Below are 27,045 nucleotides of genomic sequence, written 5' to 3' on the forward strand. Positions count from 1 at the left end.
GAGTCTGCAATTCAGCTCATCTGCAGAGTTAGATTCAGGAATACGATCATCAGAATTTCATATTCAGGTCTTTTTCATCAGCCATGAACTCAACTTGTGTTTTTCCCCCCCTCCTTTTCCTACTCAGCTACCAAGAGAAAAACCACCATTTGAGGGCAAATAAAAATGATAAGACATAGTTTTATCTAGAACATAGACGTTTTGCTTTAAAGAATAAGCGTTGCATCTGTAATATCAAATTAGGTCATCACACTCTTCCTTCTGAATATCAGCCAGAAAGAAACAACAAACTATATTATATCTTGTGCTGTGATTCTGCTGAATTTATAGCTCTTTGAGGTATACCTTTCCTAAATTTCACATTGCAAGTGACACTTTTCTTTCATTATTGTTGTGGGTTTGTGCCCTTCTCCTTCCAAATACAAACACACAAAATACAAAAAGAAAAAACAGACAAGGAAGCAAAAGTATTTAGTAGAGATCCATGGAAAGTTTAGGGCTAGAAGAAGGAAAAGGACAAGCAGGATCAGGAAGCATGACAAGTCCTTTAAGAAAACACCTGTTTCCGATTACACATTTCTTACTTAACATGCAACTCTTGAGTTTAAACATAACATTCCCAAATCCATCAACCACCCCTGGCAATTCTCCAGGTGTTAGCAATTATGTAATGTCCTAAAAAATCATCTGGATTGTGTCAACTCAAAAATTATTGCTTGAGATTTTTAGAAAATTCTTTGCAGGCATTAAGTTAGACTTAAGGCCTCAGTGTAGCATTTATACTGCTTAGCAAAAATAAATAAAATGAAAGATAGATAATCATAAAGAGTCAGTCATTTCTTTGATTTCAGATTTCCCCCAAAAGACTAAAAGTATGGTTTTGCTGTAAGTAGTCAAAGGTAGGCATTGCAGACTCAGCAAATCTTCATAGACCAGACCTCTCTAATTCAGATTTTATAGTATTTAGTATGGGAGAAGTGAGGTTTACTTTTGTATTACTAGAGAGAAGTAGAAATCCCTACCTCAAAACTAGAGGAAAAGGGTATCCTTTTCAATTGGCTTCTCAATCTTTTAGAAACAATGTTGGAATTGCTTTCTAAAATAAAATTTGCAAAAACAAAACCAAACCAAAACACCAACAAACAAAAACCTCTCTTGGTGTCCATGTACATTTTCATCTTTAAATGAAATAATTTCATAATTTACTTTATAAAGTTGCCTGACATGATTAACAATTTGAAAGCCCCTCAACTTGGATAATTGAAAAAATCTTACGGGATGGAAAGAATATGATTTGAAAGAGACTCCTTTGAGAACCTAAAGGAGAGTTTCAGCCCAAACAATGAAAATTGCCTTTATTATGCAGTTATTTTTAATTAAAAATGCATGCATAACAGGGAAAGGAAAGCAATTCTAGACAATGCTCCTGGTAGTTGGGCTGCTTCTTTGAAATTTGGAATTTTTAAGCTTTGTGCTTGAATCCTGTTTTGGCCTGTGTGTCCTCTATAGCATTTCCAAATCTTCTCCACTTGCTAAAACATTGAAGTCAGAGTTAGCTACATTGCCCTCACATGTAACATGGAGTTATTCTTCTGATTCTTAGTGTTTTCCCGTGTGTCTCACTGCCTTCCTGCCCAGCCCTAGTTCACCAAAACAGTTCATTAATAGGAACAAAGTTCACCTAGGAACAAAACATATCACTTATTTTCATTTACGGATTACCAGCAGCATCTTTATATTTTACCAAAACAAATGGCTTGTTTTTGTTGTACAAAAGTACAGTACTCATTCCAGAACGCCCAAACTATAAGAAAAGTGGAAAGGCCACAACATGTAGATGCAATTCCACCATCTAGAGATGACCACAGTTCACATTTTGCTGTGTGTCCATGCAGGCTCCGTAACCACACAGAAATTTCATTTCTTTTCTGACGTTTTCTCCTTTTGATTTAAACCAGCCTTGTCCAGCCTAGGAACACCCTGATTCACCTGCCTCCTTCTCTGTTGCGTGTTCACTAAGCCCTTAGGACAATGAGATTCTGGTCAGCATCAATTAATCTTAGGAACAAAGGCTAGGTCTGTTGACCATAGAGAAAGATCTTTGGTCAAACTAAATATGTCATTTAGGCCTCAGTTGTGTTTCAGCTCCAGGCCCAGAAAAGCAGAAAGATCCCACTGACCACACCCTTGGGAAACCAGACAGAGCAACGCCATGGTTGACATCAGGCCCAGCCACAATGATCAGCTACCCCTATCCTAGCAACAATCAATCAATAGAGACCACGATCCTAACTCCCTTAGTTACTATGATTAATGATTTCTCCCCTATGTAACCCATCCCCTGGAAGCCATGGGGAGCTGGGTCTTAGATAACAGCTCACCTGTGTGACTCCAGGTTTGGCATTATTTCCTTAAATAAACCTTTAGTTTCTTTGCAGAGAACTCCTGTTCAAGTTTGATTGGGCTTAATGTGCACAGGTGAATGAACCCCCTTGGTAAGAGCACCTCCATGCATATCCTGACATAACTGGATCCAATGTTATTTAAATAAACCCATTTACATGGATCATTGTATATGAACCCTTTAAATAAAATTACTGTTTTGTAACCTGCTTTTTTGATTAAATAATATGTCATTTTCTGTGTCAGTAATAGAGATTTATATTACATATATAAATATTACTCTAACAGTTGCATAATATTCCCTTGTGTAAGTATACCATACTTTAGCTAAGTGTATTCTATTAACCCATCATCCAGATTGTTCCTGTCTTTTTGTTATAATAAAGATCTCAAAGATCGATTTGCATATACATTTTATATCCTTGTCTCCTTGGATTTAAATCTTAGAAGTGTATTTTTTTACATTGAAATCTCTCATCCATTTGGAACATGTTTCTGTGTATAGTGGGAGCTTACTCCCTTTTTTCATATGGTCAATCAGTTGTTCCAATACTGTTCATTAGAAAATGGATCCTTGCCCCACTGATTTGAAATGACTGTCATCATTTATTAATTTTCCATACAAATGGGTCTCCTCTATTTCTGAGCCAATGTTGCACTATTTCCATTGCTATACTAAGTTCCCAGGTGGGGATTTAAGACTTAACATCTGGTCAGGGTTCTCTAGAAAACAGAACCAATAAGATATATAGAGATAGATATAAAGAGGAGTTTATTATGGGAATTGCTTCACATGGTTATGGAGGTGAAGAAGTCTCACAATCTGGTGTCTACAAGCTGGATAACCAAGAAAGCTGGTGATATAATTCATTTCAAGGTCCAATGTCTGAAAACTGGAGTGGGGGTTTGCTACTGGTGTAAGTCCCAGAGTCTGATCTAAGGGCAGAAGAGGATAAATGTTCTATCTAAAGAACAGAGAGCAAGAATTGGCTTTTCCTTCACCTTTTTGTTCTGTTTGGACCCTCGATGGATCAGGTGATGCACCATCCCCCGGCATTGGTGAGGGCTATCTTCTTTATGCTATGGACTCAAATGCTCATTTTTTTCCAGAAACACCTTCACAGATGCACCCAGAAATAAGGTTTTGCCAGCTATCTTGGCATCCCTTTGCCCAGTGAAGTTGGCACATAAAATTAACCATCACAATCTAGAACCTTCAATTTCTGTAGTCACCTGCTTGGATAAAAGTTGCTACTGAGGCCATTCTATACACTTCAATGACATTGCTCTGCAGGATGACACAGGGGAAGTCCTTATGTCAGCTAGCTCCGATTTGCACTGTAGTAAGTGCTCTATAAACATTTAATTTCAGGAAATGGCACCCAATAGCTGAAGAAGAGGTGGGATTATTATAAGGGTATAAGATTTCAACAGTACGATGGCATCACGTCTTTCATTGACCTTAGTTTGACGTATGAGAAGGCAGAATAAACAATGCCTGTTTTCCTAGTCTGAATTATGACCTAGTTGAGAAGATAAGAGTAAGAAAGGTGGCAGACAATAGACCTTTACTTATGATAAAGCTGAGATTGGAGAATATGGCTTATATATGCAGGCAACTGGGCTTCTGAATACTGCACTTGAAACAGACAGACTTTATTCAGATATCATTGGCTGTGCTGGATTCCTGCAGGCCACCACCATCAGGGTTGGCCCTTCTCACAGAGACAGAACAAAAGAGGGCACTTGCTTTCTGTGGGAAGGAGAGGGGCAGAGCTTCAGCTAAGCAATTTCTGCTTTCACATCCACCAGTCAGAATAAGTTGTTTCCTTCCCAGGGGTGGTGAAGTACAGCAAGAGCCTAGGAGTGTTAATGTTAAAGGATATCTCCATAGGGATGGAAATAACAAAAAATGGCAACCCCAGTTAGTGACTACTTTATTGAACAGCCCAGGATTTCTTTTCACTTTTAGCTTTAGTATGGGCTTGCCTCTGGAAAAGTTGACTTTAATTCATATGAATTCATTTGGCATATTTTACAAACATTTATTGATTACTTAGTGAGTTTATGTGCCTGGTGTCAGAAATACATTTCCTTTAAGTGTTCTCAAGTTAGCTTTTAGGTCTGTCATCCCGCATACCTTGGTGGATGTGGCATTGGTCACTGGGCCCCTGTTGTTTTAACAGGAACTGCTTCTCTTTCACCCTGAGCTCCAGGACCCACCATGGCAGGGCCATGGCCTATGGGTCTAAGCTCTGACATGCCAAGGTCTGTCTCTGCTGGAAGGAAGTGGCTCCTATGTGAAATTATCTCAAAGACGTTGTGTGGGCTAGCACTGCCCTTTTACTGAGATTCAGCTGGCCCTCCTTACTATCTTATTTACTCCTGAAACTCTCTTCAACCTATTTTCTGTGGGAAAAGTAAACACCTATTCATAGGTATCCAACACCTACTTTTTCTTATGCTTGTTTTTCAAAGGTATCTTACCTCCTAGAAGGGGGCAGCATGGCCCATGAAGACTTCTGTGGACATGTTGGTCAGTTGAACCCAGGAGACCTGCAGGTATGACTAAGAACAAGGAATTGCTGATGGTTTACTAGTCATTGGGTATGCATGTTTGATCTGCCAACTGCCAGTACATTCACACCTGGAAACTTGCACAGGTCTCTCGTATTCCTCTTTCACTTTTCTTGATTTCCCTCAATCACTTTTTAATTCCCACCTAGTCTTTCTCTTACTTGCATTTCTCAAAAGGGTAATCAAGAGTGACTGTCTCAACTTCCTTTATCTTCCATTTCATTCTTCACTCACTGAAATCAGTGTTGGCCTCTCAGCAATCCCCACACATTTCGTGAAGCTGTTCAGGTTACGGTCACTCATAATGTCCCAATTGCCAAATTCAGCATCCCAGTTTTAATCCTCATCTTTATAGACCTTTCTGCTGTATTTGAAACAGTTTACTACTTATCTCTAGCTCATTTGAAGGAGTAGGTGTTGTCACTTAAGACAATGACCCAAACCCTGACACCATCCTAGTCTTGTCTGATATGTATTAGAATTTAAAATCTCTAGGAAATGCTTGGGTAATCTTTGCAAGTTTTGTAAATCCGAACTCTGTATCAGCTACTTTCTGGGATCATTTACATTTTTGGCAGATTAATAACTGCAAATATTTGACTCATGGTGTTTTAATGAACATGGAATTTGAAGGAAAAAAAGCAAAAGGATAGAGTTGTGGCCAAAAGTTAACAGTAACCTTTCACTGGAGCAGAATTATAAAGTGGAGATGGCCTTGAAAAGTATATGATGACTGGTGTGCCCTGACCAGGGACGTGGTGATTCTTCTGCCCTCCATGCAACAATTATAAAGTATGTCTGTGTGGATCCCAGTGGGGTTAAGCTCCAGGTACCCACAGATGTAACCTGCTCATTACCTCCCCTTTTTGGCTTTCTCTCTTGCCTAGCTCACTCTTCCCTGCTTGTGCTTTCTGCACCACTTTCCAAATAAACTATCAGCACTCAAGTCTTTGTCTCAGGATCTTCTGTGGGAGAACCCAAGCTAAGACAGGCAGGAAATCTATCATGTTCCATTCTTCTTCCCTAATATGCTCTTAATAAAGGAATAAATGAATGCTTGAAGAATCTGCATAACAGTGAAGACAATGACTGTTTTCTCCAAGTAGTGAGGGCTCCATTACTGGAATTGAACAAGCAGACTCAAGCCACCCATCCGTGGTATAGTGAATACTATGGGGCCTGCACATGTATCTTTAGGCCCTTGCACGTACCCATTCTCCAGCTGCTGCGAATATTGACTGCTGATGGCTCACAGCTGCATCCCACCCTGGGCACTGCCCTCTGCAGCAAGAACTGCCTCTTCCAAGGTTGTGCTCCCTCCTGGGGGATTGGCACACAATCACCGGCTTGCTGATGTGGGGATAAAAAAACCTGGCTACCTCATCTGAATTTGGGACAATTCTGAAGGTTTATCCAACTTCAGACCTCCCTGTTAGATTGGCTAAGGCCTTTGTTGTAACTGTATTGCTGGCTGGCGTCACCCCCTGCCCAGTCATGCTTTTTTTCTTCTTCTTCTTAAGATGCTCCCAAGAGCAATTCCCAATATACTGTCTGCCTGCATCTCCCCATCTCAGTGCTCAGCTGAAGACTCAGGATACTAAAGAGAGACCCCTTCTATTAGTATGAATTTCAGATCTGATGCTTTGATTTAAAATAGGAAGCATGGGATACATTGGGAAAACTAGAAAGGATTCCAGAAGTTATCATTGTTTTCTTATTCCTCACGAGGCCCAGGGCTGTGAAATAAGCACTTGTAAGGTACCTCACTTAGTTACTGTGTCATAATGGTCCCACCTGCAGCCTTATTCAAGCTTGGGTTACATTTCCCTCTTGTTGGTCTGGTATTTTCAGTGGATGACTGCAGGCCGAGGCATTCTTCACGCCGAGATGCCATGCTCAGAGGAGCCAGCCCATGGCCTACAACTATGGGTTAATTTGAGGAGCTCAGAGAAGATGGTAGAGCCTCAGTACCAGGAACTGAAAAGTAAAGAAATTCCTAAACCCAATAAGGATGGTGTGACAGTTGCTGTCATCTCTGGAGAAGCCCTGGGAGTAAAGGTAAGCCATGCTGCTGTGTGTTTGTGAAAGCTGAGGTGCTCAATGACATAGGTTGGCCCTGTCCAGATTGTCAGTTCTCACTGGGTTCATCACAGTTCATGTGCCACAGTTCATGGGCTGGACTTGCTTCAGAGGTGTCAGAATAAGTGGAACCTAATGGACCCAGAATTTTTTGCCACATGCAAACCCAGAGAGTTAGAAAAATTATAAGAAAACAAGTTCATATTAAAAATGTGGTCAAAAAGCAATTTTCAAGGTATATCTTAATGTGTGTGCAGATTTAATGTCTTTCCTTTTGCTTATTATGCAAGTTTATAGCCCCTTGGAACTGCAAGATCACCAACTCTAAGAAACAAACAAAAACAAAAACCAACTCCACTTCCTGAAGGTTTATTTTAAAATTAATTTGAACATTTATTTATCCTGTACTTGTTTTACCCTGTACATTCTTCTCAACTAAGACTGTAATATTTCAGCTTAGGTTCCCACCATTTTAATCACGTTAGATCAACTGATGCTAAAGATTATGGACAGATTTGTGGTAGGAAAAGGGTATGCTAGGTACTATGTCAGATGCACATGAGAACTGCTGCTGGGGAGGCCAAGTTCAAAGTAGCAGCCATCTGGGGAGTTAGCTGCATAGAGTGGTCTCTTAGGTAGTGTTTCCCAGAAGCAAACCCAAGATGAGAATTCATGTGTAACTGATTTTAAAGGAAGTTCCCCTGCGGGGCAGTAAAAGGAACCAGGATAGGAAGGGCATGAGCCAAGCAAGGGTATCATCTTAGGTAAAGTGCCAAAGAGGATGGGCACTCAAGGATCAGTCCACCTCCAAGTTGTCCTGATCCACCCCAGTGCTAGGCAGCTGGGCTTTCATGCTGTCTTACCCCAAGTCATTACTCATGGCCCTTGAGTTTCTGGTGGGGGGGGCACAGAAATGAGATCCCAGGGGACCTTATAGGGGTCCTGACACCCAGTTTCACACAAGCCAACAGGAGCTGAGAGCATCAAGAAATTAGGAACCACTTTGCCATTCTCCCTGTGGGCAGCCAGCACTTCAAACTACTTTACACACTAATTTATATAAACTTAAATTTTGTTTAGATACACCCACAGGGACAGTGGCTTGGCAGTGGCTTCTAGCCAACCACTCAGTGGGGTGCATTTCATGGGCAACAGATGTTCATGATTTTTGGTTGGCACTTACAGATTTTGTATTTCCTATGCTATAACCACAGTTCTTTACCTGTACCAGGCCTGGGCATGTGCATTATTTTGCATTGTGTTTTCAGTGCAAACAGAAGTAATTGAAGGAAAAAAAGTCAAAATGTGCTCCCTATTAAGCAAATATATCATCCTGCTCTCTATGTGTACTTTGCAGTTGGGAAAATGACCCTTCATTGTATTTCTGTGACTCATTTCTGTTTCATCAATCATTGGGCAGTGCCCTTTCCAGTGGTATGGCAAGAGTTCCCTTCCCTTCAGCGCCACAGAAGACAATTCAGATACTGTGGGGTCTTTCTGGTGTAAGGCAAAGGACGTAGCTGTGTATGGAGTCAGTCAGGGAGGCCTAAGGAGAGCTGAATTCATGCACATGAGAAGCTGAATCCTCTGTTTCCTATGGAGCTTCTCACTCCATGTTTCCAGGACTCTAATGTTCTAGGGACATGTCAGGAGATACCTCCGTCTCCACTTCAACCAGAGCACAAGGCTTTGTGGAATTGTCCTTAACATTTCCTTTACAAACAGTGTTGAGCTGTCTGCAGCTAAAATGAGAAATGAGACCACTGATTTAATAGGCAAGCAAAGCCAGCAATGTCACAAATCCTCTGAGTTCACAACTGCTTTTCATTTATAGAAAACACAATGCCATTTTAATGTCAGAGCTGATTCCAATTACAGGCACAAGGACATTTAAAGCACTTCCAAGCAGCAGACTGCATAGTCTTGCAGTCATAATCAAGAATTAGAGATGAACGGTAATGTTTTAACTTTGTAAAATAATGTCTTGATAGCTGCTGGCCTCTAAGTTTTCTTATTTTTGTTGAGTAAAATCATTGAAGTGAATTACATTTTCCTAAGTCAATGATGGTTTTTATTATGAGAGAATTTTAATAAGGAACTCTTCCAACCCTGTTTAGTATTAATTTGAATTTTGAGAAACAATGTGTTGTTGTGGGTACCAGTATGGATGCTGGAGACCAATGGCCTAGATTAGAATTCCCACCGTGAAGCAGCTGTGTGGTTTTGGTTAAGCCACTTAACCTCTCTATGTTTCAAGGTTCTCATCCATCATATAGGATTGCTTAGAGGATTAAGTGAGTTTTTTATACGTTAAACTACTAAAACAGCATCAGACACATTGTCAGCACCACATAAGTAGTCGCTGTTACTATTATTATTTTGGTTACTTCATGTTACCTTGGGTAGGAGCTGGGCTGAGATTTATGTGTGCTCATTATGCTAAAGGGACTTGCTGGGATTTGACAAAGGTAATTAACTTGCTTTGAAGAAAAAGACACCAACATGAGTCAGTGTAAAGATGGGGGACTATTGGCCATTTTTTTCTGGATCTCATAAAAACATAGTTTTCTACATCTGAAACCTTAAATTATGTTCACCAAGGACTGACTGGATCATAAAAAGTCTAGATGTTCCATAAAACAAACTGGAGATAACATTAGGTTAAATTACCAGGTGGGGCTTAGAATATACCTTTTCAAGAGATTGATGTGCTTATCCTACCTAATAAAGAGGGAGTGTGCTAATTGACCCTCCCGCCATTGCAAAGATGGTGGCACCCACAGCCAATAAGGAGGGAATATACTAATTGACTGCCCACCCTCAAAGATGGTGGTGCCCACAGCCAATAAGGAGGGAATATGCTAATTGACCCTCCCGCCATTGCAAAGATGGTGGCACCCACAGCCAATAAGAAGGGGATATACTAATTGACTGCCCGCCCTCAAAGATGGTGGTGCCCACAGCCACAAGATGGCGGCACCCAGTCCCCTCAGCTCTGCTGGGGTGGCAGGCACATGGCAAGGCCGGGCCCACCCTGCGCCTGCTTCCAGAGTCCCCCAGTCCCCTCAGCTCCCCAGCTGCCCAGGGCTGGCCGGAGACACAGGCAAGCCTTGAATGGCGGCTGCCCAGCTGCCCAGGGCTGTCTGAGGCTCAGGTAATCAGGACAGCCTGAGGCTCAGGTAATCAGGGCCGGCTGAGGCTTGCACTGATGGCAGTGGCAGCAGCAGAGGTGTGATGGGGTGTCACCTTCCCCTCATCACCGGGTCGCCTCCTGACCCTGAGGGCTCCCGGACTATGAGAGGGGGCAGGCTAGGCTGAGGGACCCCCCTCCAGTGCATGAATTTTCATGCACCAGGCCTCTAGTAACTAATATAGTCAACAGCAACTCCCACCCCCACAAGTAAAATATCTAGAAAATGTAATTAGTGACCATTCCAGCACTTCTCTAACTTCAAAATTCATGATCACCTGGGTGTCTTGTTAAAACGCAGATTCTGATTCAGCAGGTCAGGGTGAGGCCTGAGTGTCTGCATTTCTAACCGCTCCCAGGTGATGCTGAAGCTGTGGTCTGGGGACCACTATTTGTAATGTGTATAATGACCATGACATCCAAGGCAGGGGGCTTACTCATCACTAGGACCAGTTTGATTATGAGCTTATAGAAGATTTTAGGGTTCAGCTCTGTGGTTTTTGGCAAATCTTATTTAACCTTTCTGGACTTCAGTTCCTACACCCACAAAAAAGGCGAGGGGGTTTTGTGCAAGATACTATTTAGCTTTTGCAAGCAATTCAGCTGTCCTTTTGCTAGTCCCAAGACAGATGTGTCCCTGTTTCTCAGTTTATATGTGTTTCAGCCCTTGGGAAGCCACAGCCAATTTTGAGCAAGATTCTGCCAGAAGAACACAGTCTAAAGTGAAGGCTGAAAGTGGGGGGGCGGAGGGGCGCAGATAAAGATGGAATACTTAGAATAGTTTCTGTCACCTCTGGAAGGTCAAAATCACATGTTTATTTCATGAGAGTCTGAAATCCTTCAAACCCCATTCCATCCTTATCAGGCAGCCAATCAGCAATATTTATTGCCAGTTTTCTCTGAAACATGATTCTTTTTCCAGCAAACGCCTCTACTTGCCTCCTGCTGTTTTAAATTCCATTATGTCAGAAGGAAACCTTAAGGGGGCCTCAGCCCCATGGGGTCAGAAAAAGGCAATCCAGAGCCAGACTGCCTGGGTCAAGGCCAACACCACCACTGACAAACTTTAAAGAAGTCACTTGTGCTTGAGGGGCCTCAGGGTACTCATCTGAAAATGGAGGTGCTTATACTGACCCCGAGGATCATTGGGAGGATTAAATTGGTTAATATGTGTACAAACTTAGAACAATACTCCTTTGCAAAAACTGTGTATAGTGTTTGTGTGCCCTATAATTGTAACAAAAGAATCTTCCTTCTGAAGGACAGACTGTATACTACTATTCATGTATTGGATGATAACCAAACGTTTAAACATTCAGTTTCCAAAACAGCCTCATGTAATTCACTCAGATCTTGTTACCATGGTGTCTCCAGGGCCTGAATCAATGCCTGATACATACAACACAATCAAGAAATACTTTTCTGGGTCCATAAGTGAAATCATTAAAATGTCAAGGAATGTTGGAATGAGAGAAATGTAGGCAAAGTAGTAAGAAGATAAAACAATATAGGGATTAAGAATTACTGTAATAAGCTTAATATGAGCTAGCTAAAGAGTTGAGAGAACAATAAAATAAGCTAAACTATATTTTAAAATAAAATAAACTATTTAAGGAATTAGGTAGTAGGGAAATGAAAACCAGATTGATGTTTTTCCTTTAAAAGTGAACACCAGGTTGTTTTTCAAGACCCAAACTGTTTCCTGCAGGTTTCTTAAATTGAAACAGTGACAACAATGAGGAGCAGAGGTTTGGGGCTCGTGGTTCTCTTTTGGGGTCCACAGGAAGGCGTCTTGCCTGCTTTAGCATCTTTACTGTGGGAACACATAGCAGCTTTCAATGCATCCCTGCTGGATATATCCGTTCTTTACCGTGGTTTAGCTCCAGCAGGCATTGGAAGACCCTGTGTTCCTTGGGCAGTTCTCTCCCAGCTAAAAGCAACCTGCTCACTAAGCAGCCTGTGTTGGTTGTGGGTTGGTATGAAATGTATAACCAAGGCTGTGGTTGTCACCTCTGATAGAGTCTCCAGGCTGTGGCAGGCCATTGGCGTCCACACATGCAGAAATACACACATACACTGTCCTAGACCAGAACTAGGGAGAAACACCTGAGAAACCAGAGAGAAAACCACATTTTCCAGCTTCTGCTTTCATTTGAAACACCTTATTAGCATACACAATTTGTCAGTATTCCTTCTACCTTACTTGGATTTAAAAGTTACAGTTTATGTAGCTTTCAGGGAAATACTTTTATGGCATGTCCAAGCAGCAGTGGGGTTTTGACAGTCATAATACTAGAGAGTAAACTTAGAACATTGTTGCATTGTACCTATTTCTCTATTTCAGGGAAAATTTGGATTCTTCGAATGTATGTTGCACATTTTAAATAGATCTTGCTAACTTTGCAGTTGACCTCGAATTCTCAGCTCTTCCCCTCACCTACCTTTCCGAGTTGGCTTCTGTTCACTTTGTGATATGGGGAGAGCTTGAAAGAACAACTCTCAAAATAGCATTTTAAAAACTATTAAATCAGGAAAACAGGTAGCACATGCACACCTTGTGTTTGTTTTTTTTTTTCTCTTTTTGCCTTTGAAGTACTCCAGCAAGTTCATGGATCTAGTTCAAAAAAGAATGATAGATATTCTCCTAATGGCAGAGATTGCGTTGGAGGCAGTGGGTTTGTGACAAGGAGCTTGTGATAACGGGCTCCAGCTGTCCCCCAGCGCTCACAGAGGGAAAACAACCCCTGCTCAGAAAGGAGTTCTCCCTTCCAAAGGCCTCTCTGTTAATTTATTTTATTTATAAATCAGTGCTCTGTGATAGATTTAAAAACTGGAGATTCTAAAAGCATTCCCTTTGGGCTGAGGGGTTGGGTAAGGATGGACCTGAGACTTCTCTCAGTATGTCTTTTCTTTTTAATTTGGAAAATGTAAAGACATATTTAAAACATCAAGTTAAACCAGAACAGAAAAAAAAAACTTGAAATGAAAAACAAGTGGAAACAAATGAAGAACCTAACATTTGTGTAAAGATATCAACAACATTACCACACAGAGAAAATATTTATTTTAAGGGCTTTTAAACATAGTTCTCTGAGTGTACATTTTTAATGGGAAACATACTAAAGACAAAAAGAACAGCACAAACTTTTGAACTTCATAGTTTTTTTAAATTGAATTTATTGGGGTGACATTGGTTAATAAAATTATATGGGTTTCAGGGGTACAGTTCTATAGTACATTATTGGTATATTATATTGTGTGTTCACCACCCCAAGTCAAGTCTCCTTCCATCACCACTTTACCCCCTTTCCCCTCCTCTATCTTCTCCAACCCCCCTTTGCCTCTGGTAATCACCATGCTGTTGTCTGTGTCTATGAGTTTTTATGTGTTGTTGTTTTTTTGCTTAATCCTTTCACCTTTTTCACATAACCCCACAACCCCCCTCACCTCTGACAGCTGTCAGTCTGTTCTCTATGAGACTGTTTCTAATTTGTTTGTTTATTGTTGTTCATACTGGCATTACAATTTTATTTTATTTTTTTTCTTGATCCTCACTTGAGGATATATTTGTGTGTGTGCGTGTATTTGTGTATATATATCTATATATACATATATAGACATATATATATAAAATAAAAGCATAATATGCTAATTAGATTGGACATCCTTCCAGACGACCTAAAAAAAAATTCTCACCTGATATTTTTTCACTGATTTTTAGGGAGAGTGGATAAGAGAGGGAAAGGCAGAGTGAAACATTGATGTGAGAGAAACACATTGATTGGTTGCCTCCAGGCCAGGGAGGAACCTACAAGCAAGTACCTGCCCTTGACTGGAATCGAACCCAGGACCTTCGGTCCACAGTCGACGCACTATCTACTGAGCCAAACCAGGCTAGGGCCACTTGAGGATATTTTTCCATGGATTTTTTAGAGAGAGTGGAAGGGAGGAGAGAGAGAGAGAGAGAGAGAGAGAGAGAGACATTGATGTTGCCTCCCACACTGGCCCCAACCAGGGGCGGGGATTGAACCTGCAACCCAGGTACGCGCCCTTGACTGGGAATCAAACCTGAGACCCTTCAGTGTGTGGGCCGATGCTCTAACCACTGAACACCACCAACTAGGGCAGCATTACAATTTTAAAACAGTTTTAAAATCAAACAAATGAGTAAATTTGTTATATTTTTAGGAATCAAGATTTTCAGTGTAAGAAAAATAGGTACAAATGCAAAAGACAAGAGTGAAGAAAAATACTGTTACATTAAACATTGAATGGACATTTAAAAAAATAGATGTCCATTATCTATAAGGTAGTTTCTAGAGAACTAGTATGTTTGATCATTTTAGGAATCCAAGATTTTTAACAATGCAATTTTATGTTTCTGATAACCATTTCATTTTCTTCTGGTTCTTATTTACATTGATTTTTCTTTTTTGGTCCATGTTTAATTAGATGTTATGAAGAATTCTAAAAAAAAGTCCCACCTATGAGAGTCAAAATCACGCAATGAATTCTGGCTGAAATTCCCTTTTGAGACATTAAATAAATGTATTTTAATGGGCGAATGTAGGGAGAGAGGAAAGGAAATTCCAGCATAAGGCAGAGAGCCTTCTGGGCTCCCTTTGACATAGAGCAAAGGGGAAACAGAGCATTTGAGGGGAAGAGATATTATCAAGTGCAAAGTAGAAATGTGGAGTTCGTTTCACCATCTCTGTCTCCTTGCCACTATTCACCAAAGTCCAACGTACATCCCCACTCTTCAATGAAGCCTTCTTAGCTGCCCTAGATCCACACAGCCATCTGTCAACCACACATAAGGTTTTTGGAGTGGCAGTTATTTAATTCATGTGTCCCCATTTCTCTATGAGCTCTGTTCATTCAGTCATTAGGCACCTGCTGAGTGCACATCATGCAGTGCCCTAGAGATACATGAATGAGATACAACCATTGTCATCAAGATCACAGTCTAGCTGGGGAGAGAAACTGATAAACATCAGCAGTATAATGTGATATGAGAAATGCTAAAATAGCAGTATGTGAAACTTGCATGGTAATCTGGAGGAGGGAGAATTGATTTTGCTTGTGTGGATGGAGGGAGGGAAAGAAAGAAAAGAGAGGGGGCAGAGGTCGTGTCTTACAATACTATATAATAATCCTATATAATAAAAGGATAATATGCAAATTGACCAAGCAGCAGAACGACTAGTCACTATGATGCTCACTGACCACCAGGGGGCAGACACTCAATGCAGGAGCTGCCCCCTGGTGGTCAATGCATTCCCACAGGGGGAGCACCACTCAGCTAGAACCCCGGGCTGAGGGCTGGCGAGTGCAGGGGCGGTGGCAGGAGCCTCTTCCGCCTCTGTGGCAGCACTAAGGATGTCTGACTGCCAGCTTAGAGCCGCTTCCCATGGGTGCAGGCCAGGCTGAGGGACCACTCCCACCCCTCCACCCCGCCCCTGAGCTCAAATGTTGTGCACTGGGCCTCTAGTGATTTGTATAAAAGGCTTGGATAGTAGGAGTGTAGTAAGTGTGTGGGGATTGTGATGGGATGGGGTGCTGCATAGGCAACCAGATTTGGTGGGGTTGTGACAAGGAAAAGGGAAATGATGCAAAATATTGGGCTGGAGAGAATCTAAAATCAAGTTTGTCTATTCCTGGATTTTGCCTAAGGCTGACTTTGGTTGTATGTATAGTCCTGCATCTCTCTCTCCCAGGGTTTTCCATAGCATGGTTTGTGGTTAGGGTAGGGAGGGGTACTATGTGCAGTCCTGTCTCATCTTGAATTTTACAAAGCAATTCATTGTATAGGACCTGCCCAACACAGACCATGTAGCCCAAGCAGATGATCGGTATCATTCCACAGACAAGTGCAAAACTTGGTTCTGATTCAATGTTGAGAATAGGCACAATTAGGTCTGTTAGTCTTGTTGTAAATCAGAGGACACCAAAGAAATGCCCCCAGCACTTCAAAGACTTGTCCTGTGGTAGGCAGCCATAGTTGGCACTTCATTTGCAGTTAGGAATGTTAAAATAAACAGTGGTCTGCATCTGATCAGATCAGCTGCACAAAAGCTTGCTCTTGCCCAGGGCAGCCCACTCATCCCAGAAATACAATTCTTGGTGTGTACAAAGGGTGCCAGATGTTCCTAGTCCTTCAAGATGTCCCGGCTGACCTAATCACCTAGGAAGTACATTCCAATGGTGTTGACAAGCCCTACTTTGCCAGTAAATGAAGGGATAGGTGCACTTTTAAACCAGAAGTTACATCTGTGCCATTCATACATCATTGGCCCTAGTAGTTGGGATTGAAAATTAACAAGGAAATTTTGACTAAGAGGATAATGAAAGCTATAAAAACAACAAGGTGTCACCTTCAATAAAGATGAGTGACCACTTTGCATATTAGTGTAATCACTTCTATGGCTGTCAAGACTTATACTTTTTGGATATAATAAGTCTTTCCCCAGGAACACATTACATATATGTTCTCTAGCCACAGTGAAATATACAGGACAGCTTCAGGGAGCTTCAGAGGCTCTTGTATGTTGCATTAAAAGCTGAGCCCTTGTGGATATACATGAGATAGATGTCAGTATTTTAAAGAACTGTATTGGCATATATACTGTAGAAAGCTATGCTGTTGATAGCTGTAAACACTACTTTATTTTGACTGCAGCACAAGTTCTTGAGATCATGAAGCTTTTAAAAAATTGGGTCAAACATACTAAAATGTACTGAGAAAATTTGGTGTCAGATATAATTATGATTACTTGAAGGTTAATTAAGAATTCTGACAGGTAAAGAAAGCCCTAACATAAGCTGAAAAATCTATTACATTATCAAAACTGTACCATCAGAGAGTCAATCCTTTGACAGTATGATAGATTGAATAGTACATGGACTGTGGAGTCCAGTAGACCAGACTTGGGTCCAAATTTTAGCTCTGTTGTTTAATGCCTCTGTGACCTTAGGAAAATAATTTTTGAGCTTTTATTTATCTGTTCAATGGGGATAATAATAAATAATATTTGAATTATTTGTATGTTATATAATGTGCCTATGGACAAAGAGGGTACTTAACAAATATTTATTTCCTTTTTCGTGTCTTCCTTTCTGTTCCCACATTCCCTTTTATTATTAGTCTTTACTGATAACAAATCTCTAGAACATCTTGGGAAAGAAAATGAAAATGGCTAATATCTTTTGTGGGCTCACAAGTTACTAATTTCTAAACCCAGAGCTGTCCAATGAAAATATTATGAGACCAATATGTAATTTAAAATATTCTGTCGACACAAAAAAGTAAAAAGAAATTAATTCTAACGATATACTTTAACCCAATTATTCAAAATATCATTTCAACATATATCAGTATAAAGATATAATGAGATATTTTGTATTTTTGTACCAAATTTTTGAAATCCAATGTGCAGTTTACACTTAAAATACATCTCACTTCACACTGGCCACATTTCATGTACTCAGTAGCCTCATATGGCTAGTGATAACTATATGGAGCAGTGATGTCCTAAGTGCTTGACATGTATTCATTCTTTTCTCCTTATTTAATACTAGTAGCCTGGTGCATGAAATTTGTGCACATTAAAAGGGAATTAATTAGAGGAAATACTTTAATATTGCTATTTGCCCTTTCTCTATAATAGAAGTGTCAGAGATGAAAGAAAATTAGTAAAATGTATATGAAAATCTCCCTCCTGTCAGAGTCTTGGGCGTGCCACAGAATCTAGAGTCAAGTCCCCGCCCACCACCTGCAAGTGCTTCAAAAGCGCAGGAGACCCAGACCCAGCTGGCCCCACCCCCATTGGGTGATACCCAGCCCCAGCCAGCCCCACCCCTGTCAAGCCCCTCTGGGCTGGGGGCACAGCCTCAGGTCCCCCAGCCAGGCGCCAGGTGGGGGACACAGCTTCAGGTCCCCTGTCAAGCCCCACTGGGTGGGGGGCATGGCCTGAGGTCCCCATCAACCCCTGCTGGGTGGGGGACGTGGCCTGAGGTCCCCTGGCCCTGCACTGGGGCAGGGGGCACAGCATGAGATCTCCTGGCCTGGTGTCGGGGCCGGGGGCATGGCATGAGGTCCCCAGTCAAACCCTGCCGGGCGGGGGGCACAGCCCTAGGTCCCTCACCCAGGCCAGGCACCATGTAGCCTCAGGTCCCTGCTGTTCAGTTGTGATGTTATGGTGTCCCAGCTAATTTGCATATTCCTCTATTATATTTAATATGGGTTCTCTGAAAAATATGTCTTATGTTTAATCCCAGGGCAGTGAGAGTGAGGGAGAAGGGAAGTGAGGCAGATACTTGCTTTGCTGGTGCAGAATACCTATTCAGAAAACTGGACCTAAAGACTTCCTAATGGAGAAAGAAAGAGGAAGAATTTTTCTGTCGTCCTACATCTTCCATTCCTTTTAGGGCAAAGTCTGCCCCATGGGAGCTAATTTTGTGCTCTTCTGAGTTGTGATACCTAGTCCCTTGAGGCAGCCTCTGAGGAGGCCATTTACCACATCCTGTGGCTTGGATTTTCACTCAAGTCTGGGTGTGGATCCAGAGATTCAGTAGGTCTATCAGGTCAAGCCCAGGAGCTCTGGAGCTTCTGTATCTCCCACCAAAGTGGGAGCAATCAATGCCGTTCAGAATTTGGTAGTCAGGAAGAGGCCAAGGCTGCTAGGGATGACAACAGTGATGGCACTGAGGGGTCTCCATAAGTGGCCAAGAACTCAGGAGCTAAAGCTGAGAGACTCTGAGGAGGCTCATAAAATGTGTCCAATCAATTTCTCAAACAACCTAATGTTGGAGGGAACTGAGACATTCTAATGAGATGGCTGCTGCCCAGTTTGTGTTCTTAAACACAAGCTCATATAGGTCATTACCAGCTTGACACAGCTCAATATAAATCAGTTTTTCTGCTAAGAGCAGGTTTTTATCCACAGAAACTTAAAAGACAGACAGGGCCTGAGAGAAGAGATAGATATTGAAGGTTACAGAGGACATTCTTGACCCATCTGTAATTTGCTCAGGAGCTGACCATTTCTCACTTGCCCAGGAATTCCTGAACCATTTCCTGTCCCAGCTGGGAGCTAGGTACTGACCCTTCCATAGGTCTCCAGCCTGTCAGCAGATTTAGTTGGACAGAAACATTCCATTCGTTTACTTCTTCCATTGCTGTAATGGACAGGGTATTAAGATCTGAACGAAGTCCTTAGAGCAGCATGAGTCTAGAATTGATAGTATGAGATGCTGTTCAAAGCCCACCAAGAACTACTCTTCCTTTTTCTTCTGGAATTTCTATTGGAATCAGAATGTCTGGCAGCAATAGACATGAGAGATCAGCTCTCCAATTCCAACACTTTGCAGATGAGGATGCTGCAACCCAACTAAGCAAAAAAGTCTTTCCCAAGGTCAGACAGCTCATTGTAGAAGGAATCTGGACCCACACTTGGGTTTTTAATTTTTTCCCCATTTTATTTGCACAGTACCCTTGCCTTATCATACCATTTAGCTCCTGTACTTAAACTTGCTGAGTGTCTCTATAGTTTGGGAATACCATAGTTGGTTTTCATGGAAAGAAGTTTCTGAATGAACCTCTCTCTCTACACCAATAGGGTACCTTCATGTCTGTTCAAACACACACCTCTGACCATGCCACAATGTCATGCAAATGATCACATAGGAGAAGCCCTGTGCCATAATAAATTCTCCCTTAATCATATCTGCACAAAGTTATCAGTCCCCAGAGCTCTATAAAATCTTAACTTTGCCAAATAGTTTCTCATCTTGATGCACTTTCTTGCAAGAACTCATAAAAATATCTTAGTAAATACCAAATGTAACTAATAGAAATTAAAAATGTTATAAAGCCTGGTGAAGAATATTCTAGCATTGGTTCATAGATTTGCTGACTCACCTTGGAATACCTTACCCATGGATGGGTGATAAGGGATAGGAAGGCTCCCTATTGTCATATTCGGGGATCATTTGTGGTTTTATTGTACTTTTCAGCCTTTTTAGGATTATAGATGGATTGGTCATATAAGAGATGAGCATATGCTCTTTCTCTGTTTTTAATTTTCAAAAAATTAGAACATTTGTAAGCCAATTTTGTTCAAGAATGCTGACTCAAAGGGTGAAGAAATCAAAGTCCAGTTTCACAATTTACATGTCTGTGATTAAATTTCAGGACTGTGAAATCCTCTTCCCCTTTACCTTTCCTATCCTCACTACTCCCCTAAAAACCAAAAGGTGAGAAGGAGAGGGACACGAGTGTTACTGTTGATTAAAGTGCTGCTTGAAAAGGATGGTGTAGAGAATAGACTGCTGGATACTTTGGCCATGACCAAAATTCTTGGTTAGATGCACAGTTTGATGCTCAAGATTTTTCACAATCATTATTGTTCACAAAAGTTAAATATGTTGTCTGGCCCTCTCTAACTCTCACCCTATACAGAGCCATTGGCATTTTGCCTAAGAGTTTCTTGTTTTCTCTTTATGTAGCACTTCATGTATATGTCAAAATATGATTACAGGGTTTTAATCCTTCCCACGATACCTTTGGCACTGGGGACGGAAACTAATCTCCCACTCCTTATCAGAATTCTTTAAAATAACCAAGAATTCAGAAATCAGAGTGCTTTGGATGGAGGACAGAAGACATCATTTTGTTGAAGACCATCAGCCTATTCTAAACAGTGAGAGTTGCAAATTTGATTTAAATAATGTGGTAAATCAACTTTTCATTTCCTCAAAGCCTTAAGATCTCCAGGAAAAAGAGGAAGGTATGGTTATTCACAAAGGGGCCGAAGGGGTGTGGTAGTGAGTTTCCTGAGTGTGTAAAGGTATAAGTGGTAGAGAAAACGTTCTGTGTTTGGTTTTCTCCCTAGTGCAAAGCCCAGCAGACTATGAGAGTGGGAAAGTGGTGGGAGAAGGCAAGGAGATTGGGAAGCCCTGTGGGAGAAGCACTAGATGATGACAAGAATTCCTTATGGCGTACATCTTCCTGTTAGTTCAGGTTCCTGAACTAGTTAGGGAAGTTTTCTGCATTGAGGCTCTTCCTTGTGGTTGGTAGAAACAGAACCTACCTGAAATAGATCCAAGTGTATATGCAAACATAATAATGACAAAGAATATTATCATCAAGTGGGGAAAAGAGTTAACTGGGACAACTGGTTAACCATTTATAAAAAGAAACCAGTTTAGCTCATGATCTCACACCTCATAGTAATATAGATATGGCATAGATCAAAGAATAAAATGCTTAAAATGTTGAACTAGAAAAATATAGGCAAATATTTAATTTCATCTTTGGATGGAGAAAGACTTTCTAAGTTTAAAAGCATTGGAAAGAAAAGATTGATAGATCTGTCCCATATTAGAACTGCCATCAATGCGATTAAAGGCTAAAAACAAAGTGGAAGATTTTTATGACAGATATTATTAAAGACTAATAACCTTACTTTACTTAAAAAACACATCTCATATAAATTGGTAAGAGACGCTCCCAACCCCTTGACCGCACAGCCCCCAAATTCTCTACTCCCTCTCAGAGTCATACTTCACAGATGATTTGTCTGCACACACTATCTCTACTTCCCCACTTCCCCAATACTCTCAACCTGGTCTCTACCCTCATCAGTGCACTGAGTCACCACTGACTTCCATGTGGCCAAACTCAGAGGTCTTTTTTACCCCCCTAAAGTTAACTCTTCCTTTCCATGGGTTGAATGCTCCCTCCTCCTCATTTTGGCCTCTGAGATAATGCATTCTTGTGTCTCTCGATGCTCCTTAATCCTCAGTTTCTTTTCTTAGGTAGGTACCTTTCCCTCTACAAGACCCCTAAAATGCTCAAGTTCCCTGGATCTCAGTCCTGAGTCCTCTTCTCTGTCATTGAACATCATCTCCCTAGGTGACTATCCATCTCATGTATTTATAGCTGTATAGTATCCCATGTTGTAAATGTACCACAGCTTTGTTGTCCTCTCATCTACTGATGGGCACTTGGGCTGTTTCCAGATCTTAGCTATTGTAATTTGTGCTGCTATGAACATAGGCGTGCATATATTCTTTCTGAATGGTGTTTCAGGTTTCTTAGGCTATATTCCTAGAAGCGGGATCACTGGGTCAAATGGCAGCTCCATATTTAATTTTTTGAGGAAACGCCATACTGTTTTCCATAGTGGCTGCACCAGTCTGCATTCCCACCAGCAGTGTCATTCCATGGATTTATATGCCATTTATAGTCTTGTAACTCCCACATTGATATTCACAACACAAGTCTAACCTCTGAGCTCTGTGTACTCTCTCTACTTGACAGACATTTGCATGGTCCCCAGGCATGTCAAATTTTAAATAGCAAAAGTTGAAGCCTTGTTTTCCCCTACCCCCACCTGTCTTGACAACAGACAAAGGAAACCTGTCTTCATTTTGGTGTTCTCCATTTTAATGAATGAATGGCACCATCACTTGCTGCTCAAATTTAAAACACGGTGGTCATCCTTAGTCCTTCTCCACGCCAACCCACATCCAGTCTATTAACAAAACCTTTCTATTTCCAAAATAGATTTTAAATCTATCTATCTCTCTCCCTGTCCAACCCTGGCCAGGCCCACTGCAACAGCCTCTTCAGGGGGCTCCTCTCCTATTCTTACTTCCTTCTCCACATAGTAGCTCAAGACATCTTTTTAAGATACATTTTGGGTCAACATGTTGTCATTGAACTCTAAAGAAATCCTAAATACCTTACTCTGATTTACACCTGAGTGAGTTTTTTCTAATTCTTTGAACTCATCTCATGCCATTCTCTCCAGCAACTTCTTTATGGGTACATATTGTTCTCCACTCAGTTCCTGATTCCTCCAAGCTCTGTGTTGCCTCCAGGCCTTTATACCTGCTGTGCTCCTTTCTCTGTTCAGAAACCTCTTGCTTCCACCTCTTCTCATTTGAGGCCTTCTATTCCCCATTTATGTTCTCTCTCTGTACTCTATTTCTTTTACAGTCTGTATAATTTTATATTTATTTTGTTAAATTGTCTACCTCACTAGAAAGTAAACGCCACAAAGTCTGACCAGATCTTTTATTCACCGATATACATATTCAATGACTAGCACACTATAGGCTCTCTATCAGTATTTCTCAAATGAGGGAACTAATTAATAATGAATAAAAACTTAAATAGGTTGATGAGAAGATAGTTTATAAAAAGGGAAACACAAGTAGTCTAATATACATGAAGCACCTAGAATTGTACCTGTTAGGTACTAAACCCTATATATATTTAGATATTGTTTTATATTAATAATGTTTAATAGTATTTGGTAAATTAAAATTAGTATTGTCACCTAAACTGATAGTCAAATTAAAAGAGTAAGGAGATAATCAACTTCTGCTTCTTAAATTAGATAAGATTAAAAATATTAGATGCTCAACATTTTGATGAGATAGGTACTATTTACAGATAGTTACTAAGTGACTTGACAAAAAACAATTTGGATGAAAGCAAGTCAGTTAGTATAACAATTTACTAAAATGAATTTTTGTTCAAAAACAAATACTGCTAGACAATGGTTGTTCAAGCATTGCTATTTGTACTATGGAGTTGGTGCCTTTAAACTTTTTTTTCAGGTTAAGCTTTTTCCTTATTTTTTTCTTTTTGCTCATTTTTTTTCCAGATTCTCAGATATGTTTTTCTTTTTCTTTACCTTTTATTTCAGCAATTAACCCTTCCTTTAGATCAGTGGTTCTCAACCTTGGCTGCACATTAGAATCACCTGGGAATCTTTTTAAAATCCTGATTTCTGGGCCTCATCCTCCAGAAATTCTGTTTCTTTGTTACTAATGTTGTGGCCCCACCTCATACCAAAGAAACAGAATTTCCGGAGGATGAGGCCCAGAAATCAGGATTTTAAAAAGATACCCAGGTGATTCTAATGTGCAGCCAAGGTTGAGAACCACTGCTTTAGATGTTTGTGACAAAGATATATTGGAAAAAATCTAAATGGGCAACAACAGAAGAATTGTTGGAATTAGTTAACTTGCTAATGATAGGGAGTTATACGAGAGAAAATTTATAGAGCACATACTGAATTGAAAACTGCCTTCTGGTGAGCAAAATTAACAAGTCTAGAAAAACCAATGACTACTAGTAGACATGTTCAGCAAAATTGCTGTTTATGCACATGATCATGTTGACCAGTTTGCTTTTGGCCACATTGCATTTAGTCAGAAACCCACAGATATATCAAGAGCCCTTAAAATGTCTACAGTTTTAGACCCAAAATTTCACAGTGAAGGAAAAAAAATAGAAATGTGGTCAAAGATTTATCTGTAAAGATATTCATCAAAAGTTAGCAACCATGCAGAAGGAAAAAATAAAACTTAAAACAACATTCAACATTAAGGGCGCCAGTCAACATGAGGGTGAGCAGCCAGGAATAGGCAGAAACACTATTTCTTTTTCTTATTGGATATTGAAGCTTCATGCTTGTTAGTATAGTTACTTAGAATAATTTGCTTAAGTAACATATAGTAAGATTGAGAATTTGAGCGCATTTTCTGAAAAATCATTACATCATAAAGGGTCTTTGAAATTGTTCCCAAAAAGAAATGTAAAAGCATTTATTACAACTCTGATATGTAACACATTGCTGCCACTTGCTTTTAGGGAAGGAAGACCAGCATGGTGGCAAAATGAGCAGCATTCAGGGATAAATGGGTGGCAGTTAATTGTGGAAGTAGCTGTGGCAAAATGAAAGATTTCTTTTGCTACTCTCACACATAAGCAATCAACTGTAGCACACTCTGGGAAGACGTTTGCAAGCCAGATGCCTTCCATGTGGAAGTGATTTAACCTCCTAATTAAGGTCACATTTACAGATAAAAACAGGAAGGAAGCCAGCTTGACGGGGTATCCTACCAAAAGCCAGAGGAAGCCTTTGAAGGATATAAGATGAAGGTAGTTGGGGTTCAGAAGGAAGTGGTTTTGTAGACCCTGTTTGGTCTTGGTTGTTTAGTGGTCATTATTGGAGTGGTGTCTTTGTCCCATTAAAGGTTTAATTCTGACATATTTATAGAGAACGAGAGACAAGATTTGTATGGATTTGGTAGTACTCCTGTTGTTGGTTAGCCAAATTTACCCCTAACCTCTTATGAAGAGTTATTTACCTTCTAGAAGCTTTGCCTACTTGATATTTGAACTTTAAGATTTTAATCCAATAGGCTTTTCACATACAGACTAACTCATTTAAAGAGAAGTTTTCTAAATACTTTTAACAGAGAATTATGAAATGAGAAGAAAGACAAAAGAGGAATAGCTTTGGATTTTGGTACCTGTGCCAGCACTATTAGGACCAAAATAGAGAAAAGGAAGAGGAACATTTCAGTGATTTGTTTTGTTCATGATGAAACATCTGTAGAGGAATGCTTTACTTTAGGTTAGACTGGACCAATTTATTTTAATTCTATGGAAATAGATACATAGCTAAGTTTTTACCAAAAAAGAATAATTTAATTAAATTCTCATTGTATTATGAAGGTTTATTGATAGTTTAATACTATACATAAAAATAAACAAAAGAGAACACAGAAAAGAGTGTGCCTATTGGTGATATTTCTTTATTTTTGCAAATCAGCCGTGTGTAATAGAAAAATTAAATCAAGGCTTGCTTAAACTGTATTTGAAGCTGATGTTATTATCCTTGAGTTAAACAAATATAATTTAAATTTGCTATTTCAACAGAGTTACCATGGAAGATTAAAAACTAAAAAACAAACAAAAACAAAATCTACCTGCTTTTCAAAAACTATGTGTGTTTGAGAATTTTATCACATTATTGATTAATTGAAATAGAATAATGTACTTATAGGTTTGGGGTAGTTGATTATTCAAGACCTGTGCTATATTGTGTTCAATAATCTTATTTTCAATATAAAAAGGGTATTAGAATCAGAATTCTATTTTAGGTTAGTAAGGTGATGGAAAACACCTTCAAAATAAATTAAAAGTTTCCCTTTAGTCCTTTTCATGCTGAAAGACAATAGAGTATATTTGTGGCTTTATAATGTTGTAATGTCTCTAATTGGTTTCTGTTTAAAATTTATGAATGAATAAATAAGTACAGAAATATGTGTGTTTTGTGCACACACACATGTATCTATGTAGTTGCAGTTAGTTACTATTTTTTTGAGATAAGTTACTATTTTTTGTTACTATTTTTTGGACAACACAGATGAGGTTGAGAAATTAGAGTCAGGAAGAAAAGTAAAAGCTAGCCCAGACAGCAAGATTGATGACTGAGTTTGAGGGCAAGAATAGAATGAATTGCCGAAACCGGTTTGGCTCAGTGGATAGAGCGTCAGCCTGCGGACTGAAAGGTCCCGGGTTCAATTCCGGTCAGGGGCATGTACCTGGGTTGCGGGCGCATCCCCAGGGAGATGTGCAGGAGGCAGCTGATCGATGTTTCTCTCTCATCGATGTTTCTAACTCTCTATCTCTCCCCCTTCCTCTCTGTAAAAAATCAATAAAATATATTTAAAAAAAGAATAGAATGAATTGATCAGCGGTTTCCCTTCTACTCCCCATAGGCCTGGTTGCCCTCCTCACCCCAGCCACATCTCACCTTTCTACAGCTCTAGTCTGAGAAGTCAGAAGGGAATTTTAAAAATGAAAATGTGGAGGAAAACATTAATTTCCTGATTCAGAATTTTAGAATCAGAGATAGACTTTAACATCAGTGAGTCTCAAGATGAGATTTTCAGATGAGTGAACTAAGCCCAGAAGAAGAAAAGTGTTT

General features: G+C 40.2%; 1 protein-coding gene across 3 annotated transcripts in view; it reads left to right on the plus strand.

Annotated features, from left to right (window-relative positions):
- Positions 1 to 27,045, plus strand: part of PIR (pirin) — a 74,872-nt gene that overhangs the window by 18,718 nt on the left and 29,109 nt on the right. For 2 of the 3 annotated variants that reach the window (XM_006775213.2, XM_015571434.1), the window contains exons 4-5: positions 4,882 to 4,965; positions 6,832 to 7,038. In XM_006775213.2, coding sequence (XP_006775276.1) covers positions 4,882 to 4,965; positions 6,832 to 7,038 — 291 coding nt within the window. The remainder of the gene's footprint in view (positions 1 to 4,881; positions 4,966 to 6,831; positions 7,039 to 27,045) is intronic. The other variant, XM_015571435.1, reaches the window with a different exon arrangement.

The sequence above is a fragment of the Myotis davidii genome, unplaced genomic scaffold (genome assembly GCF_000327345.1).
Source record: "Myotis davidii unplaced genomic scaffold, ASM32734v1 scaffold889, whole genome shotgun sequence".
Taxonomy (NCBI): domain Eukaryota; kingdom Metazoa; phylum Chordata; class Mammalia; order Chiroptera; family Vespertilionidae; genus Myotis; species Myotis davidii.